Below are 20,231 nucleotides of genomic sequence, written 5' to 3'. Positions count from 1 at the left end.
CTGTCAACATGATGTAACACTGGTGATTCTGACCTTGGTCGCCTGGCTCAGGTCTCTGCACTGTAAAGCTGTCCCTTCTCCCCCACTTATTTATTTATTCAATCATTCATCTGTGTCAGGATGGACTCACGGGTACTTAGTTTATACTTAGGGTTGTGTGTGTGTGCTTAGTCGCTCAGTCACGTCTGACTCTTTGTGACCCCATGGACTGTGGCCTGCCAGGCTCCTCTGTCCATGGAACTTTTCAGGCAAGCATACTGGAGCGGGTTGCCATTTCCTACCCCAAGGGATCTTCCTAACTGAGGGATCGAACCCGTATCTCTTGTATCTCCTGTATCGGCAGGCAGATTCTTTACCACTGTGCCACCTAGAAGCCCATACTTAGGGTTAGGTGCTATGTTATTTGTTTTAGTATTCAAATTGTTTCAGCTTGAACCATTGGGAACTCTTTCTGGTCAGCTCTTGTATCCCTGTGACATACCCCATCATCACAGGGATTTGTGAGTATGTCCTTAGTTTGGGGCACTGTGAGATGCTCCATGTTACCAAGTGTCTTTCCTGTCCCAGCCCTAGAATCAGTCTCATATCCAAGGAGCCCTGGTTCCTTTCACTGGAAAATGGTGTTTAGCAGCCAAGATCTGGGTGCTAGGTATGCTAGTTGCCACAGGAGTGTCATTGCTTCTGGGCCTTCAAGGTCTCTAGGATTTTAAAATCATGAAATATGGTTATTGCATCCACTTGTAGCTATGAAGGCAATGGCACCCCACTCCAGTACTCGTGCCTGGAAAATCCCATGGATGGAGGAGCCTGGTAGGTTGCAGTCCATGGGGTCGCTAAGAGTTGGACGTGACTGAGCGACTTCCCTTTCGCTTTTCACTTTCAGGCACTGGAGAAGGAAATGGCAACCCACTCCAGTATTCTTGCCTGGAGGATCCCAGGGACAGGGGAGCCTAGTGGGCTGCTGTCTATGGGGTTGCACAGAGTCGGACACGACTGAAGCGACTTAGCAGCAGCAGTAGCTATGAAATGAGGCATGTGGCTGGCCTAATAAAGGATTCCAATGATAGTCCAGACCCCTCCTTTCACCAGCAATGGAAACTGAAGTTCAGACTGGGTCAGCGGAACCTACATAAAGAGTCACAGGGCCTGGGTAAAGGTGCAGGAGCGTCCCACCGCTCATCATCAATGACAGCGATTCATCCTTTTGTCATGTGCTCAAAGTCCAGATTTAATTTCAGGGTGACATCAGTCTCCTCAAATGCATGGGAGAGCACCCCCTCTTTTTCTTCGCTTTGCAGTTTGTGGAGGATGGGACTTATTTATCCTTTCCTTGCATGTTTGGTGGTACTCTTGTTTAAAACAAGCTGGACTTGGTGCCTCTTTAGAGATGTATGTTTTTATCCACAATTTCAGTTTCCAAAGGTCATTGATTCATTATATTTATTTAAAGAATTTCGCCTTGGGTTAATTTTGACAATTTGTACCTTCCTGAAAAGGGTCAACTTCACCCCGGTTTTCAAATTCACTGGTATAATATAAGCTCTTGGTATTCTCATAATTGGAACTTTCCTGATGGCTCAGATGGTAAAGAATCTGCAGGCAATGCAGGAGACCAGGGTTTGATCCCTGGGTCTGGAAGATCCCCTGGAGAAGAGAATGGCTATCCACTCCAGTATTCTTGTCTGGAGAATTCCATGAACAGAGGAATCGGACGGGCTATAGCAGTCCATGGGGGTCACAAAGAGTTGGACATGACCTAGCAACTGACACTTTCACTTTACTTTTGCTATTCTCATAATTAAAAATAAAAAACAAAAACCACACACAAGAGGAACTTTCCTGGTGGTCCAGTAGCTAAGACTCCACACTCCCAACACAGGAGGCCCTGGTTCGAACCCTGGTCAGGGAACTAGATCCCATATGCCAGCCACAACCAAGAGTCGAATGCCACAACTAAAGATACCTTGTGCTGCAACTAAGGCCCGGTGCAGCCAAATAAATAAATATAAGATAAATACTTAAAAAAGAGAATCTCCTCTGAACCTACGATAATGTCCATTCTTTCATTCTGGATGTTGGTTACTGATCTCTTTTTTTCCCTTGTTTGTGTTTACCAAGGGCTTATCTACTTTAATGGTCTTTTCAATGACCAGTTCTTATTAATTTTCCTGGTTTTTCTAATAAATGTAATTTAAGGTTATCTGGATTAGACTCTGCCTGCATCCCACAGGTTTGATTACTTTGTATCCTTGCTCATTTATGAACAGTAAGCCTGGTGACAAATACCCATCAAAATCCATTCTGATTAAGCTGGTAACAGCTGGGCTTTTCCCAACCTGCTCTGCTGTGGTCCAATACCATTACTTTTTGTCCTTGGCTGCTTGGAGACACGAATGCAGAAAGGAAATTGTTGACAAATTTGCTTTAGAAAAATGACTCAGAGCGCAGATGGACTCTCTGCCCACTCCTTCTCCTCCGAGGCAGGTATATTTTAAGAGCGAGGTTGCTTAATCCTGCCTCTAGGTTAGCCAGCGAGGGGCCTGCTTCCTGGGAGGGAAACCCGGGCCATCTTTCTCGTGTTGTCTGCATGTTTGAGTTCTCTGAAGAGCATTAAAGAGGCTGTGGCCATGTTGCATTAATGGTCAGTTGGGCAGGACGTTCTGGAGAGCAGCTCAGCGCCGACACAGTGAAATATTACTCTCCCTGATAGCTCCTGCAGAACCATAAATCAGACGCTTAGCAATCAGGCCTGTGTGTCAGGCAGGCAGCCACGGCCTGCCCAGACTCCAGCCACTTCTGAGTCCCTCCAGCATGAGCCTTCCCAGAGCTCCAGCAGCATCTAGAAATGTCCTCCCTCTGGCCCACCCGCCTGCCTGGCCAGGCCTGAGTCGGGCCAGGGACACCTTTTGCCAAAACCTTTCCATTGATCTCATTTCTTATGAAGGACTCTTTTCTCCCATCTATTCTGTGGACCTGTTCTCCTTCTCCAAGTCACCATTCATCTCAAAATTGTATCTTCTTTGAAAGATAAATGCCCTAGCCTAGAAGTCAGCTTGGCCCTGGATCAGACCTCTACTCTGTTCTTACTAGCTCTGTGACCCTCAAAAAGTGACCTCTCTGGGTTTCATTCTTCATCCATAAAATAGACTTAAAAAAGAAACAACTCCTTTGTATGGTACTTGTGAGATTTCAGTGAGAAAATGCATGTGTGATGCCAGGCACAGTGTTGGAGCTCAATACAAGTCAGCCCTGAGTAAGTTAACCTCTCTGTGCCTCAGTCTTCCCAGCTCTAAAATGGGGATACATAACAGAATCTACCGCTGCGGCTGCTGTAAAGGTTAAATGAAGGCATACAGGTGAGCCCTTCAGGGGTCACCTGAAGGGTGAGCATTCAGGACGTGTCAGCTGTCACTGTGATTGAGTTTATTATTCCCACCAGTGCCTCCTACTCAGCTCCAACCTCTGTCCATGTCCTGCATTTAGAGCCTCTGTTCATTGCTTTGTTCCTGTTGCGGGGGTCGGAGGGGAGGGAGGGTGCTCTAGTCCTGTAGTGCGGTTTAGGTTGCTGTGACCTGTGTGACCTTTGCATATACAATGCGGAGATGCCATGCTAAGTCACAGAGGAGTTTTTCATCTTCACTTTCTTCACGTGCACCGGGAATTTATTCCCTTGCTGTCAGTCCTTTTCCAGGCTTCCTGGCACATCTATCCTCCCTGCTCCCCCTTTCCCTCTGAACCCACTGTCTACAGCCCTGTGCAAGTCGAGATTTCCCACTGGGAATCTCTGCTCTCAGCCAGATGGCAATCGTTCTCCTGGGAGAGACTGCACAGCACAGCCGATGCGTGGAAGGGCTCTGGGGCCAGCTGCCTGGGTGTGAAGACTGCCACTGCCAACTGTGTGACTTTGGATGGTTCGCTTTACCCCTCTGTACCTCAGTCTCTTCATTTGTAAAATAGATGTTATGGACTGAATGTTTGTGTCCTCCCCGAATTCATGTGTGGAAGTGTGAACCCTCAGTGTGGCTCTGTTTGGAGAGGGGGCATCTAAGGAAGTCATTAACGTTAAGCGAGGTTGTAAGGGTGGGACCCTGATCTGATAGGATTAGTGTGTTCATTTGGGCTTCCCTGGCAGCTCAAGGGTAAAGAATCCGCCTGCCAGTGCAGGAGACACAGGTTTGATCCCTGGGTCAGGAAGGTCCCCTGGAGAAGGAAATGGCAACTCACGCCAGTATTCTTGCCTGGGAAATTCCACGGACAGAGAAGCCTGGCGTGCTACAGTCCATGGGGTTGCAAAGAGTCGGACATGATTTAGCAACTGAGCACACGCGCTCATAACAGTCAAGAAGAGACTCAAAACTGGTTAGCACATACACACACACACACACACACACACACACTCTCTCTCTCACTCTCTCTCTCTCTTTTTTTCTCTCTCTCTCCTGTACACACATCGAGGAAAGGTCACATGGAGATAGCGAGAGGTGATCTCTACAAGCCAGGAAAATAACTTTCTCTGAAAACCACATTTGCCAGCCTCTTAATCTGGGACTTCTGGCCTCCAGAACTGTTGGTCTCTCAGTTGTGCCTGACTCTGTGTGACCCCAGGACTGTAACCCGCCAGGCTCCTCTGTCCACGGGATTCTCCAGCAAGACCACTGGAGTGGGTTGCCATTCCCTTCTCCAGGGGATCTTCCTGACCCAGGGATTGAACTTGGGTCTCCTGCATTGCAGGCAAATTCTTTACCATCTGAGCCATCAGGGAAGTCCCAAATTCATTTCTGTTGTGTAAGCCATACAGTCTGTGGTGTTTTGTTATGGCAACTAGGGCAGACTGAGACAGTGGCGATGATAATAACCAGGATTAAACAAGTTAATACATGTAAACTACATAGAATAGTGCCTGGTACCTGAAAGTGCTCAGTAAATGCCAACTGTGATTACTGGTCTTGTTATTATTATTATCATCACCAGCCTAACTGAAAATGTAGGTCATGTCTTCCAAATTTAGGGCTCCAGAGCTGCACTGTCTCATAGAACTTGCTACGATGAGTTGTTATTTAAGTCACTGCTGCTAAGTCTGCTAAGTCTCTTCAGTTGTGTCCGACTCTGTGCGACCCCATAGACAGCAGCCCACCAGGCTCCGCCGTCCCTGAGGTTCTCCAGGCAAGAACACTGGAGTGGGTTGTCATTTCCTTCTCCAATGCCTGAAAGTGAAAAGTAAAAGTGAAGTCGCTCAGCCGTGTCCAACTCTTCGCGACCCCATGGACTGCAGCCTTTCAGGCTCCTCCGTCCATGGGATTTTCCAGGCAAGAGTACTGGAGTAGGTTGCCAGTGCCTTCTCCTAAGTTGCACCTAACTCTTTGCGACCCCATGGACTATAGCCCGCTAGGCCCCTCTGTTCATAGGATTTTCCAGGCAAGACTACTAGAGTGGGTTGCCATTTCCTACTCCAAGGGCTCTTCCCCTCCTGGGATCAAACCTTCATCTCCTGCTTGGCAGGCAGATTCTTAACCACTGAGCCACCACGGAAGCCTAACACAATGAGTGCAATGAGGTCAGTGTTCAGTCCTGTCCAATATGACAGCCACCAGCTACATGGGGCTTATTACATTACAATTACTTAAAGTTAAATACAATGAAAAATCCAGGGCCTCAGTCATGCTAGCCATATCTCAAGTGCTCAGTAACCTCAGGGAGCCCATGGCTACTCTGCTGGACGGTGCAGAACAGAACACTGACATTGCTTAGAAAATTCTACTGGACAGCCCTGCTCTAGAATACTGGCTTTCAAGTGGTTTTGACTGTGACCTTCCATAAGAGACACGTTTTCTATCACAGAGAGATTTAAATTACTGAAACAATTTCTCAAACACTACTACATATTCACTACTACGATTTGTGATGCACTCTTATCACACCTCTTTCAGTCAACTCTCCTGCTTAAATGTTTAAAAAACTGGCTTCCAATTATCAGAGAATTGCAAATCTCAACTGTAATGAGCTAGCAACTTACACCAGTCAGAATGGCCATCATTAAAAAGTCCACAAATAACAAATGCTGGAGAGGGTCTGGAGAAAACCTCCTACACTGGTGGGAAGAGCATAAATTGGTGTAGCCACTATGAAGAACAAGATGGAGGTCCTTTAAAAGACTAACAATCAAGTTACCATATGATCTAGCAATTCTGCTCCTAGGCAGGTGTAGGGAAAAAAACTCCTAATTCAAACAGACACATACACCCCATGTTCACTGCAGCACTATTTACAATAGCCAAGACATGGAAGCAACCCAAGTGTTCATCAGCAGAGGAATGGATAAGGAAGATATGGTACATAGACACAGAGGAATATTACTCAGCCATGAAAAGGAATTTACTAACGCCATCTGCAGTAACATGGGTGGCCCTAGAGATGATCATACTTAGTGAAGTCAGAGAAAGACAAAAAATATATGATATCCCTTTTATGTGGAATCCAGACTATGATACAAATGAACTTATTTACAAAACAGAAATAGACACACAGATTGTAAGAAACAAACTTATGGTCACCAAAGGGGAAAGGGAGTTTGGGATGACTAAATATACAACACTATATAAAAAATAAACAATAAGGATTTACATTTAGCACAGGGAACTGTATTCAATATCCTGTAATAAGCCATTTAGAAAAGAATATGAAATTATATATGTTTCTAACTGAATCACTTTGCTGTACACCAGAAACTAACACAACATTGCAAATCAACTATACTTCAATAAAACCAGCAAACAATAAATAAAACCTTAGTTTCATTCTAAGCAATATCACCAAGGATATCACTGGCATAATGTGCTAGTCATCCTCCCCCCCCCCAAAAAAAAAACATTAGCAAGAAAAAAAATAAGTTTAACAACAAAAAATATTTTTTTTCAAGTAAAAGTAAGTTACATGAAGCCTGGGTCGGGCTGAACGCTAGGTAATTCGTAAATACGGTAGAGTTGACTAGGTGATATTCAAATACAAGGGCTCTGCATAGCATTTCTCAACGGGCTGCCCCTGGCGTTTTGGGGGGAACGGTTCCTCATTGCACAAGGCCGGCCAAAGTACTGGGTTATGTGGCTTCTCTGGCCCCGCCTGCTAGAAGCCAAAAATTCTTCCCTTTCGTGTGATAGCCCACTCTTCCCTCCCATTTCCACACTCACTCTCCCCCACTTGACACCTGAGAGCGAGGGAAGGTGGGGAAAGCGAGGGCCGGCTTTCTCTCGCTTGAATCTGCCCTGCCCCACTCACCTCTTCACCCAGGGGCCACGCGGATGAACGGCATCGCCACCCCTGCGGTGCACTGAGTCCTGAAATCAAACCCCAGAGGGCTTGCCCCCCAGCGCCTGCGGTCACTGGGACGCAGGACTGGGTCCCGCCCGGGCGTGGCGGGGGCGCACGCGCAGTTCAGTGAGCCCCGAAGGCTTGACCGCTCCGGAGCTGTGGGCGTGTGACTATCAATCGAGCCTCCACCCTCGCCCCGCAGCCCCGCTGACATTTCAGGTGAGAGTCCTCTGCCCTGGATTTTCCTGCAAAAGAAGCAGTTCTCGCACAAAGGCAAACTAGCCAGGTAATTGTCAAGACTTTTGCCCAGACTCCAGCAACTGGCTGTCAGCAGAGGCCCAGGTCACCCACCACTGTCTTTTCTTTGCCATATCTCTGTATTACAACTATTGCTACTGAATTATGGTTAAATCAGGGATTGGGTAAGCTTGTTTCCAGCTCATCACACAATGCATCTAACAATTATTAATCAGTTTGCTCCTGTACCATGTTACCCCATTCTTGTGTAGGTCCCAGTGGTACACGTGGCCACCGGTGGGGAGGCCCACCTGCTGGACATGTACATGGGAGCAGGCTCTGTGCTGACTGCTTCCATACATCTCCCATCATCACGATGACCCTGGAAGGTAGGGGCTTTTCAGCTACCCCTTTAACAGATGAGAAAACTGAGATTCAGAGAGATGCAGTGACTCACTCAGGTCACACAGCCCAGGAGTCAAAGGCAGACTGAGCTGATGAGCAGGTGCTTATCCTGAACTCAGGATGCGCATCCTGAATGTCCAGAGGGAAAGCTGAACTTGGCACCTACTTTGTCTCTGACCAGTTCTTCCTCTGTGGATTCCAGCCCCCCACCCCCCCCGCCCCCACCCCCCCACCCCCCCCGCCCCCACCCCCCCACCCCATGAGCCCTTTCACCCTTGAGGCCCAGAATCACTGATTTAATGCGTAACTCTTGCTTCCGCCATTTCCCTCTTTGGTCTTCTCCACCCAGCAGCCAGAGGGCGCCTCTGAACCACGAGTCAGGTCATTTTGCTCCCCGGCTCAAAATCGTCCAGTGGCTTCTGGTCACTCTCGGAATGCTCTCTGGAACTTCACCGTGAGCCATATGATCTGTCTTCCCCTCTCCCAAACGGCCCTCCACAATCTTTCCTGCTCTAGCTCCAGCTGCACTGGCCTCTCCTCCCTGTTCCCAGAACTTGCCAACTTTGCCCATGCCCCAGGGCCTTTGCACTGCTGTTTTCTCTGTCTGGCACACTCTTTGCTTAGATACCCACATGCTCCTCTCTTTCACCTCCTTCAGGTCTCTGTTCCAATGTCAGAGAAGTCTTATCTGGTTATACCAAGTAAAATACCCCCATGGGTCCATCTTCTTCGACTTTGTTAGGCTCTCTTTGGAGCATTTCATCTGATATTTTATATTCAATTATTTATGGTCTGTTTCCCCAACTGGAAGGTCAGTGCGTCCAGGGTGGGGGATCTTGCTGTGCTTTTTTGTTTTTTTGGCCACTGAATTCACAGCACTTAAGAGTAGGGCCTGGCGAACGCTAAATTCTCCATAAATTGCTGCTGCTTGTGGAAGCCAACCTCCTAATTTACGGAGAGCACTGCAGGCTCAGAGAAAGGGATCACATTTTGCTCCCTAAACACCATCATCTAACCAGTGGCCCAGGAGCCAGGCCTTGCACTGGACTCCCGCAGACAGCACGCCTCTGCCCAGCCCGGAACAGCCTCCCTGCAGAGCTCTACGAGGCTGCTCTTCAGATTTTGACAGGGGTCTCCAGCACCAGCAAGCAGTATGTTTTCACTTGTGTGAGTCTTAACTTCTCCATTGAAGAACGTGGTTTCAATTCTGCTGAGGTACCCTCGGGGCTTCTGGCATTGGGGACATTTTGGAAAGAAAAAAAAAAAAAGTGTAGAGAATAAAAACAAACTGTCTTCCCTGAGTAGCTCCAGCTGGTAATTAAGATGGTTTTCTGAGAGGTGCGACTTAGACTTTGGGGCCAGTGAGGAATGGCAGAGGGGGCAGGGTCTGAAGATACGGGCTTAAACTCAAACACAACAGTCCCCTCAAAATACCTGGCTCTGAGTCGCAGTTTCAACCAAGGTGGACAAAGCCCCTACTATGTATCTGCCTTTCTATTGCATAAGAGCTTCAAACGCTTATGTATTTGCCTGACAGTTTGGTATCATCGAGCTTCCCTGGTGGCTCAGATGGTAAAGAATCCGCCTGCAATGTGGGAGACTGGGTTAGGTCCCTGGGTTGGGAAGATCCCCTGGTGAAGGGAATGGCTACCCACTCCAGTGTTCTTGCCTAGAGAATCCCCATGGACAGAGGACCCTGGTGGGCTACAGTCCATGGGGGTCGCAAAGAGTGGGACACGACTGAGCGACTAACACACACTTAGTGTCATTGCTGCAGTGTCCCAGACATCTCAGACCCCAGGTGCACTCGACAGAGAGATGGATTCTTCACCTCCCCTGTGTTGCCCATCACAGAGAACAGCACCATCACCCAGGTCAGGCTGAGCCCAGGAGTCTCTCTTGCCTCCTCACTCTCCCTCATCCCCCTTGTCCAACCTGTGAGCAAGGCCTCTTGGCTTTACCGCCATCCCTAAGTGCACATCTTCTTCCCATCTCAATCCAACCCGTTTTTCTTCTTTTGCTTGGCGGTACCTCTGCGTTAGTCCCTCAGTCTCTCCCCTCCCGCTCCTACTGCCTGTTCTCCATGCAGCAGTCAGAGGGGTCATTGTGACACGTAAGCCAGGTCACGTGGCTCTTTCTGTTTCATGCTCTCCCTCCCCATGGCTGTCCACAGCACTCAGAATAAACCCTGATGTTTATGGCTTGCGTCTGGCTCATGTCTGCCTCTCTAGACTCATCTCTCTTTGCTCTCACTCACCCACTGCAGTCACGTGGCCTTCTCGCAGAACCTAGAAGACATCACACTAGTTCTCACCCCAGGGCCTTTGCACCTGCTGACCCCATCTCCTTTCATCTCTACCTGGCTGACCCCTGCCATCATTCAGGCCTTGGCTCAAGTGCCATGTCCTTGAGACACCTTCTCAGACTCCGTGGCAAATGAGAATGCTGTTCCCCTACCTGCTCCCTCACCGTCACACCTGATTGTTTTATTTTCTTCACATCCTTTTCACTCACAAGCATTCTTGTTTACGGATTTGTTTGGCTGTTTATTGCCTGGTCTCCAGGGATTTAAGGTGAATCAGACAGACATGGTCTCTGCTCTCATATAAGTAACATTCTAAGCAGGAGACAGGGAAAAACTAAATCTACCCTGGACTTTTCAACTAAAAGGGCCAATAGTTTTCATTTTTTGCTAAAGCGACTTGGGTTTCGCTATGTGTGATCAGTGGAGTCTTTACTACATTAGGCTCCATAATATTTGCCAAATTCAACTGCCATGTATTTTTTTTTTTTTTTTCAATTTAAAACTTTAAGCTCTTTCTCTCTCTTTTTTCCCCTCCAAGATATGAGAGGCCTTGGTAAAGAGAGCTTGCATGTTGCTTTTGGTGAAAGAGATAGTTTTGGGCTTTGATGCTACTGGCATTTTCTACTACTCCAAAGCTCTCTTTCTTCCTCAGCAAGTTTCTATCTCAATCCTCTCTTAAAAAAGAGGCTGGGCAGAGAGCATCAATCCCATTTCACAGATGTGAGGACTGAGGCCCAAATGGCTTGTCAAGACTGGACAGAACACAAGGCCGATCATTTCAGCAAGCGTTTCCCCTCTGGAACTCAAGGACAGCAGAATAGGAGGGAAACCCTGTATCCTTTCCTGATGATAAATATTAGCAATGCCCCAGGCTGGCCAAGACAGATTTGAAATTTATAGCTTTGATGTTTCTACTTCGCAGTGGAGTCCCCAGGGATTTTTCAGATTCTAGGAAAAAATATTCCTACCAGGATAAATAGAATTGTTCTTTCATAAGCAGTTATATTTTAGGTTGCCTTTATTTTTCTATCTGTTAAGCCAATAATGAGAATATATTTTACAAATCTAGAAGATTTCCCACGTTAATTCTCTTATCAGACAACCTTTCCTTACCTTGGAGAAAGCTGTTTGCTCTTTCATTGGGGGAAGGTAGTGCATTTTATTTCCTTTCTTGCTTTCGCTACCAGGAAGCTCACAGACAGACTCTGAACTGCTGTCATTAACCCAAGCCAGATTTTTATTTTTGTACAATGCTTCAACCTTACTCATTACATGGCTTTCTGTTCCTTTGTGTTTGCTTTAGTAGCTCTATTTTAAATATGTTTTCTATTTGAGATTCTTCCCCAATCTTTCGGACACAGGCAGTATATAAACAAATGAATTAAATTTATTTCTGAAGCTGCTTTCCCCCTTCTCCCATCTCCCTTGCTCCTTGCTTAAGGGCACAGGAGCTGATGCTTTAAATCAGCATGCTCCCCCTCCCCTTTCTCTTTGTAAAACATGTTTTCAGGGGAATGTAAATTGTTTTTAAAAGCTTCCATCCTGGCCCACTGCTAATTATTCCTGACCCAGGAGGATCCATACTAATTTGCCTTAATAAACTTTATTAAATAGTAAATTTCAGGAGGAAGAAACTACACAGCTTTGATTGGATTAGTAAAACTGCCAGTGGACATCACTGCTAGAGCAGAGAGAAAAGCCCATTAACCACAGAGGGAATTCGGTCAAGTGTGTTTCCAATAAGCTGTGGCTGGCCATAGTCCTATGCCTTCTTGGGGGTTGCAAGCAAAAGTTTCTAGTCCCCAAATGAAAAAGAAAAAAGGGAAAATGAAAAGGCAGTGTCTCTGCCCCCAAACTAGATGCAGGTGATTAAATAAAGCAACTAGGGAATGAAACAAGTAATCGAACAATTTCAAACCTCCAGGTCATTGAAGAACAGATGTGTGTCTGCGAGGTTGAAGATCATTTCTTCCATCATGAGGCCGATGCGCACGGACGCCGTGGTGTCCTGTTAGGAAGAAGAGGAGAAAAGCATCTAAGTGGCGTTGGTGTCATCTCAGCCTCCCCTCCTCCGGTCCCACCTGTGAACGGTGGTTGTGGTCTGTCTTATCTCTGTGGCTCCCACACAGCCTAAAATGTGTGTCCAGGTGGGCTCAGGGTGATAATGTTGCACAGCTTCTGGGATTTCCCTCTACCTTTTCATCATTTCTATTTATCCTCATCAGTGTTTAAATCCGCCCCCCCCCCCCGCCTCCCGCCATATGCCTCTGGAATGGCACCTGTGTTCAGTGTTGCAAGAACCACAAGTGGCTGGAGGAAAAGAGAACCTCTTGGAAAACAAGACATTTCAGGGAAAGCAGTGTAAACCATGTGTAAACTACTGGCAGTCTTGGGATCTTGGTTCTCTCTTTATACTGATCAGTCTATGACACGGCCTTCCTGCCCCAGATGTTTAAAAAAACCCACTGTTATCTAACAAGAGAGGATTAACTATAAAAACACAAACAAAACCCACTGTAGTACATCCATACCAGGGAAAACTAGGCAGCCGTAAAAAAAATGGAGTCATGCTAGGCCTCCTGACATGAAAGAATCATCCAGAAACACAGTATTAAGGAACAAGAGCAAATCGTGTCACAGTACACTGTGTAAAGGGCATCCCAGGTGGCGCTAGTGGTAAAGAACCCGCCTGCCAATTGCAGGAGACATAAGATGCAGGTTGGGTCCCTGGGTTGGGAAGATTCCCCAGAGGCAGGCATGGCAGCCCACCCCAGTATTCTTGCCTGGAGAGTCCCATGGACAGAGGAGCCTCGTGGGCTATGGTCCTTAGGGTCACAAGGAGTCAGACACGACTGAAGCAACTTAGCACGCATGCAATTCTGTGTAAAACACAGTGTACAATAAAAGGGCCCATTCTCTCTCCCTCTCTTTCCTACACACAGTGTGTAGGCTGCATTGCTCTTCATCCATATTTGGGGTCCCTTCCTGAAAAGCTTCTCCCTGTAGGAAGATGATACGCCAGGCACTGGGAAACTACAGCCTGCAGGTCAGATCTAGCCTGCTGTCTGTTCTGAATGGCTCACAAGTGGAGTGACTTTTACATTTCTGGAGAGTGTGTGGTATGTGGTTGCTTTTGGGCTTTGAAGGCCGAGGTGAGTAGCTATGACAGATCCTTACTGATCCTAAAGTGTTGACTATCTGGCCCCCTGAAGAGAAAGGCTGCTGACCCCTGATTTAGAGGTTCCCTGTGGAGCTCAACGGTGACTTGCTTTGGCCAATGAAATGTCAGCAGAAGATGTTTCACTTCTGGTTGGAAGGGGCTTCTCTGGTGGCTGGGACGGTACAGAATCTGCCTGCAGTGCAGGAGACCCAAGTTTGATCCCTGGGTCAGGAAGATCCCCTAGAGAAGGGAATGGATAAGCACTCCAGTATTCTTGCCTGGAGAATTCCATGGACAGAGGAGCCTTGTGGGATCCCAGTCCATGAGATTTCAAAGAGTCAGACACAACTGAGTGACTAACACTTTCCCCTCCTTTTTTTTTTTTCCACTTCTGGTTGGAAGCTTTAAGAGCTAGTGTATGGGTTGCCATGCTTTCTCTTCCCACTTCACAAGGCTAAATGTTCCAGCTACAAGTGACTCGGTCAGCTTGGGTTCCAGAATAAAGATGCTGAGTGCCAGAGCTACAACAGACCACAACGGACATGTACCATAAATAAGAAGCAGGTGAGATTCGGGGCATGTTTGTTACTGCAGCATAACCTCATTGATTCCAACTGATACACATGGGAAATATAGAGCATACACATGGGAAATATAGTGCATAATGGCTCTCAACCCTGGCTGCACACTTTGTTGATGTGTGGAGCATTTAAAAATCAGTAAAATCAGAATGGCTGCAGGTGGGATCCAGGCACGAGGAAAGTTTAAACTCCACACCTGATTTCAATGTGCAGTCAAGGTTAAGAACCACTGGGCTACAAGGAGAGACAACACTTAGTAATAGTCCTCATTAATATGTTAGATGCTTTCTCTGTGCCACTAAGTATTTATTAACTCATTTAATCCCCACAATGCTCTCTGAAGTGAGCACTTATTATCTTCCCATTTCAGAGATGAGAACACTGAGGCTCACAGAGCAACCTGCTCAAGGTGCCACAGCTAGCGAGTGCTGGGATCTGAAGCTGGTAATCTGGTTCAGGGCAGCTCGGCTTCAGAGGAGGCCTCGGAGGGGCCAGGATTGGGAGAGGAGGAAAGGTGGCCTTGACCTCCATACACCTCTTTTCTCAGTTGAATTTTTCACCAGGAGGCTGTATTACCTCTATTATAAAAACAAATAATGAATGACATAAACCCGTCTTGACCCTTAAAAAAACAGAAAATCGCAGCTGGTGATCTCAGCTTCACACACACAACTGTGAAGGATCAAGCCCAGGAACACAGCCATTAGGTGAAACACCTCATTAGGGCTTCCATAGCCAAAGCTCAGCACGCCAGACCCTGGCTGGAAGTCGCAGGGTAGAGTGGTCCATGAAAAACGAAGAGGAAACGGGGAAAACAAACTCTTTGGAGCTAAGTAAGGAATCACTGTGTGACCTGGGGAAAGGTTTCGGGGGTGTTTCCACATACTCCTTGAACCCAAACCATTTCACCTCTGCAGGGCTGCACACATTTTTTCCTGGTGAGGCTGTTTGTACGCCTAACCACCTATGCCCTGCCCTCCATGTACTAAGTGGGAAGCAAGAAGGAGCCATCTAGATTCATCCACTGAAAGGATTTATTCGGAAAATGTCAACTCTCAGGCCAGCACACAAAACAGGAAAAGCAATTACTGTAGACAAAAATGGCTTACCCGTGAGCCATAGTTATAAGAAGCTGAGTTTGCATAGTTTGCATAGTTATAAGAAGCTGAGTCCTCTACATCAATAAAGCTGAAATGATGACTTACCGATATTGGGAGGATGTGGAGAGAAAGTCTGTATGTGTGTGAGAGGCAAGGGTGGGTGAGAAGAGAGAGCTAAAGTCTAACGTTGTAGTTTGGGAAGCCAGAGATCCTGCCTAAAACAGAAAAAAATCATGCAGTGGGTAGAGAAGCAGGTTACTTAGAAATCTGAAGGTAAATCTCAAAGAATCAAGAGTTGAGAGTTGTTGCCTCTGGGCAAAAAAACAGGGTGGGATTGGCGGGAAACCCCTGGGGACTGCTTGCTGTGTTTCATGATCCTTTCCTTTGGAGAAGACATGAGTTTTAAACTCTGCATATATTTCTTGGATTAAAAGAAAACTAAATTTAAAACAAAGGAGGGGATTTCCCGGTAGTCCAATGGTTAAGAATCCACCTGGCAAAGCAGGGGACACGGGTCTGATCTCTAGTCCAGGAAGACTCCATACGCTACGGGGCAACTAAGTCTATGCGTGACAGCCACCGAGCCCCAAAGCTGGAGCTCGACAACGGACGCCACCGCAGTGAGAAGCCCGAGCACCGCGACTGGAGAGAGCCCGTGCAGCAGCGAAGGCCCAGAGCCGCCAAAAAAGGGAGACCTCCGCGAGTGACGTTACCCGCCAGTAAACACTGCGCGCTTAGTCCCTCAGTCGTGTCCGACTCATTGTGACCCCATGGACTCGAGCCCGCCAGGTTCCTCTGTCCATGGGGATTTGCCAGGCAAGAGTTTTTGAGTGTGGGTTGCCATTTCCTTCTCCAGGGGATCTTCCCAACCCAGGGATCAAACCCAGGTCTCCCTTATTGCAGGCGGGTTCTTTACCGTCTGAGCCACCGGGGAAGCCCAGAGTAAATACTACTCTAGAGAAAAATCCATATATGTGAACAAGGGATGTGTAAAAAGATGTTCATTACAGAGTTGTTTGTAAACTGCAAATGACTGAAAGCTATTTAGCTGTCCACCAAAGGAGATTAGAGAAATAAAATGTAGAATATTTATGCAATGGGAAACTTAATTCAATGGAAACAAATGAATCAGGTCTCTAGGTTAACATGGACACATCAAAAAAATATTATTGACTGAAAGTATATATCCGAGAGTTCTATACTGCATGTTATTACCATTTATTGGAGACATATGTTACTACATATTTTCCATGGGCCCTTATGTATCTGTAAATATCTTCAAAGATATATATCCATAATCAGAACAGTAATTACCTTTGGAAAGCAGAGTGGAGGGGACAGAGAAATCAGAAGTAATGATCAAAGTAAACTTCAGCATTATCTAGAATATTCTCAATTTTTTTTTTTTAAGAGAAGAGAGTCAGACATTTCTGGGACTATTAAAAACTGAAACAAAACTTCAAGACACCCAAAGGTTTCTGAGGAGAACTTTCAGAATACCTAACTACTCCCTAAGCATTCTCTTATTTCAGTTTTTTCTAAAATCTGCTTGCATGCTGCCTATTAGGTGATTTTAAACTGTGTAGCGGGAACCTCTTTTCAAGATACTTGATAAAAACTAGTTCTGCTGAGGTGGAAAAGTCTAGAACAGCCCAAGAAATGCACAACTGTCCCTGTAGTTAAGTGATACACAGTGTTACTCTGGGCCAGACCATTGTACCCAAGTAGAAAATGTTTTTCTCAGGGTTGTAAAGACTGAGAAATGAAGAAACAAAAATTGGTGGAGGCTGAGCATTAAGTAATGTGAGGACAGGGGGACAGACAGGGGTTTCATCTCATGCTGCCCCCTAAATGCATCCCTGACGTGCTCTATAAACACACAATCCTGGTTTGTTAGCTTAATTCACCCCGTGTAGCTTGGAGAGGGAGGAAGCCTGCCTGAATGAGCACTCCTCCCAGTCAAAGAAAGCCTAAAATATGGAGTCTTTGCGCCATGTTTTTCCAACTAATAAAGGACTAAATGAAATAGCACACATGTAAACCACTGGCCCAGGGTCCGGTATATCAGGCACTCTACGGGCACTGGTTATTGTCAAAACATCCCAGTCCGCTTCCTCGTGTTTCTGTAAACCCAGCAGGAATATCCCGAATCAGACGGTACTCTAGGAAAGATGTGCTTTATGAAAATACCATCTCACATGAAAACCATTTTCTTAATCATTACATACTCTTTGGATTAAAAAAAAAAATCAGTGGTTAATTTCTTAAGCAAGTAACAGCAAGAAACAGATCGTGCTTAAAAAACAATCAATTTAAACCAGAATGGAGAACTGAGAAAAGGGAGTTTTTCCAAAACAGGCTTCGATTTGTAACTTGTCTGTGGAAAGGACTGCGCTGGGGGCCATTGGGGTTGGGTGGATGGAATGTCATCTTTGACTCGAGAATCTGTGGGTGGCTCTCTCTCCACGAAGGGACAAATCAGACTGCAGATTTTTTCAATGTGCTCTCATGTTCTACAGATTTGTCAGGGTTCGGCTTTGATGACAGCGAGGTGGGCTATGCACGCTTTCATTTAGGAGGCTGATGAGGACGTTCCAAGCCCTGGAACACCCCCCTCGAGGCAGATGCTGTGGGTCTGGATGCAGCTGTAACCTAATTATCACGCATTCTTGGTGAGGTTCTCTTAATTAGAGGAAGATGGTGGGGGTGTTCACCATATGGGCCCCTCAAAGATCTGCCTTGTGGATCAGTAAGTTATCTTGTGACGTATGGCTGTATTTCCTGGATGCGGGCGGAGAGGGTAAGAGCCTTAAAACAGAAAGTCTTTTCTTAAAATGAAATTAATCGAATATCAAACAAACTTGAAGGAGGAAAATGGCATGTGGATTCCTGGAGGTTTCAAAGTCTGAATGCAAAAAATTCTTTGGGTTAATTTAGATGTTAATTTAGATGACGGCAATTGTTTTCTGTCAAGCGCCTTCATCACTCCCAAATATCCAAGCTCTCCGATTTAAGCCGTATTCTTAGAGGTCTTCTGCCCAATCCCTGTGGATTAGGAGGAAACCATTTTCATTTCTGAAGGAGTCCAAGTTTTGAACCAAAAAGTCGTATGTAATGAATCACAGCTCTATTATTCCAAAAGAGAATTTCCTTTATTGAATTTTCCAAGTTTTCTATTTTAAGCACATAATGCTTTTGTGGTAGATGGTTTAATTCATCATTTAATTCCGTTTATAATTTAAAGAAGTGAGAGCCACACTATTCAGCATCACAGTGCTTTGAAGAAAAGAAAAGCACACCCCAAATTCATCTTGAAATTAACTTATAAGACTGTGGTCTTTTTTTTTTTTTTCCACAGCTGGCTGGATAATAATAATAGCCAGTCATTACTGAGTGTTTTGTAGTAGGTTAAGAGTGTGGGTTCTGAGCCAGACTGCTTATTGTGTTCAAGGCTAGTTCCACCTCTTACCACTAGATGACTTTGTACAAGTTACTTAACCTCTGTGTGCCTCAGTTTTTCATCTGTAAAATGTGGTTAATCAACTCATAAAATTGTTATTAATACAAAGATTAAATGAGTTTTTCAAAGAGTAGGTTGTCATCCTTTTAGTGAACATTTACTTTAAAAATGACCAGCTTAAAAAAGAAAAATGAAAGAAATATAAGAGAATCTAGGGGTTAGTAAACTACAGCTGTCGGTGTTTATAAAGTTTTACTGGAACGCAGCCATGCCCACTTGTTCACTCACTGTCTGTGGCTGCTTTCGGGCGATAGTGGCAGAGTTGGTCGTTCCTGCAGAGCCTAGCCTAAAGCCTAAAATATTTATTATGCCACCAGGGAAAAATTTACCGATCTCTAGAATAGATGACACTCCAGTGTTCTTGCCTGGCGAACCCCAGGGGCGGAGGAGCCTGGTGGGCTGCCGTCTATGGGGTCGCACAGAGTTGGACACGACTGAAGTGACTTAGCAGCAGCGGCGGCAGCAGAATAGACGACAGAACATCAGAGTACATCATCATATGCAAATTCATACGAAAATATTGGGGGATCAGATCCCACTGTTTCCAAAATCTACTTCTGGATATTTTGGTTACACGAATACATTTTCCATTTTGTCTTAAACTAATGTATGCAGTTTCTGTTGCATGCAATTGAAAGATTCTTGAGTCTGCTCACAGCCTCCCTGTGTCTGCACCTGAACAGGTATATTTCAGTCAGAGTGGCAGTGACCACAGGCAAGTTCAAGTGCTTCTGCACATCTCAGGAATAACAGCTTTCCAGGCAGCACTTCAGAAGACGGTCTTCTCTTTTGATGGCACCTCTTACTCCCTCAACCCTAAAGTGTCGTGAAGTCAAGTGCACAGAAGGGTCTGTTTTATTTTCTGGTCTTAGGGCCACAGTCTCTTTTATACAAGCATCGCTTAATGGAGCAAGTGGCTTTCCTCCAATGAGCACACAGATCGCCTCCACCATTCACCAGGTGTGCATGAAAGTGGCCACAGGCAAGAAGCTCCCCGAAGCAAAGCGACTGAGAAGATTAACTGCGGAGTCAGCAGGACCTGGCTTCAAATCCCAGGACTGCCATTCCCCAGGGACATGACCTTGGATGAGATGTTCACCCTCCCTGGGTCTCAGTTTCCTCACCTGAATATAAGCAAGTGACTCCTTTCTAGGGCTCCTGTAGGATAATGAGTGCGATATGATTTCCTCCTGGTGCTTAGGTATTATTAGCACAGGCAAATTAGCAAAAAGCCATCAGAGTCCAAAACCTTCCATCAGAAAGCTTTTCCCACTTAGAAATTCCCATGCAGTAGTTTCACCTGGTATTTGCTAAACCACGGCCATTCTTATAACACCTTCGCAAGTTTCACACACTGCAGAGCAGCTGTGTTAACTTAGGATTTTCCTTTAATTGAGCTACCCTTCCTGCGCATTTTTTTTATAACAAACATTCAGTTCAGAAGGAAACTTGTCCTTATGACCGTAGATGGCAAACCTGTTCCACTCACCATTACAGAAAGTTAAGCACGAAGGTGAGCATGTATGTTAGTTTCTTGTGGATGCTGTAACAGATTACCACAAGTTTATCCTCTTACAGAGTTCTAGACATTAGAAATCTAAAATCAAGGTGTTTCAGA

General features: G+C 45.9%; 1 protein-coding gene across 1 annotated transcript in view; it reads right to left on the bottom strand.

Annotated features, from left to right (window-relative positions):
• EYA2 (EYA transcriptional coactivator and phosphatase 2) overlaps window positions 1–20,231 on the bottom strand; it is a 258,893-nt gene that overhangs the window by 30,231 nt on the left and 208,431 nt on the right. The window contains exon 10 of the mRNA XM_069548701.1: window positions 12,171–12,260. Coding sequence (XP_069404802.1) covers window positions 12,171–12,260 — 90 coding nt within the window. The remainder of the gene's footprint in view (window positions 1–12,170; window positions 12,261–20,231) is intronic.

Source organism: Ovis canadensis, chromosome 13 (assembly GCF_042477335.2).
Source record: "Ovis canadensis isolate MfBH-ARS-UI-01 breed Bighorn chromosome 13, ARS-UI_OviCan_v2, whole genome shotgun sequence".
Lineage (NCBI taxonomy): Eukaryota > Metazoa > Chordata > Mammalia > Artiodactyla > Bovidae > Ovis > Ovis canadensis.
This window is presented reverse-complemented; position numbering and strand designations above follow the sequence as displayed.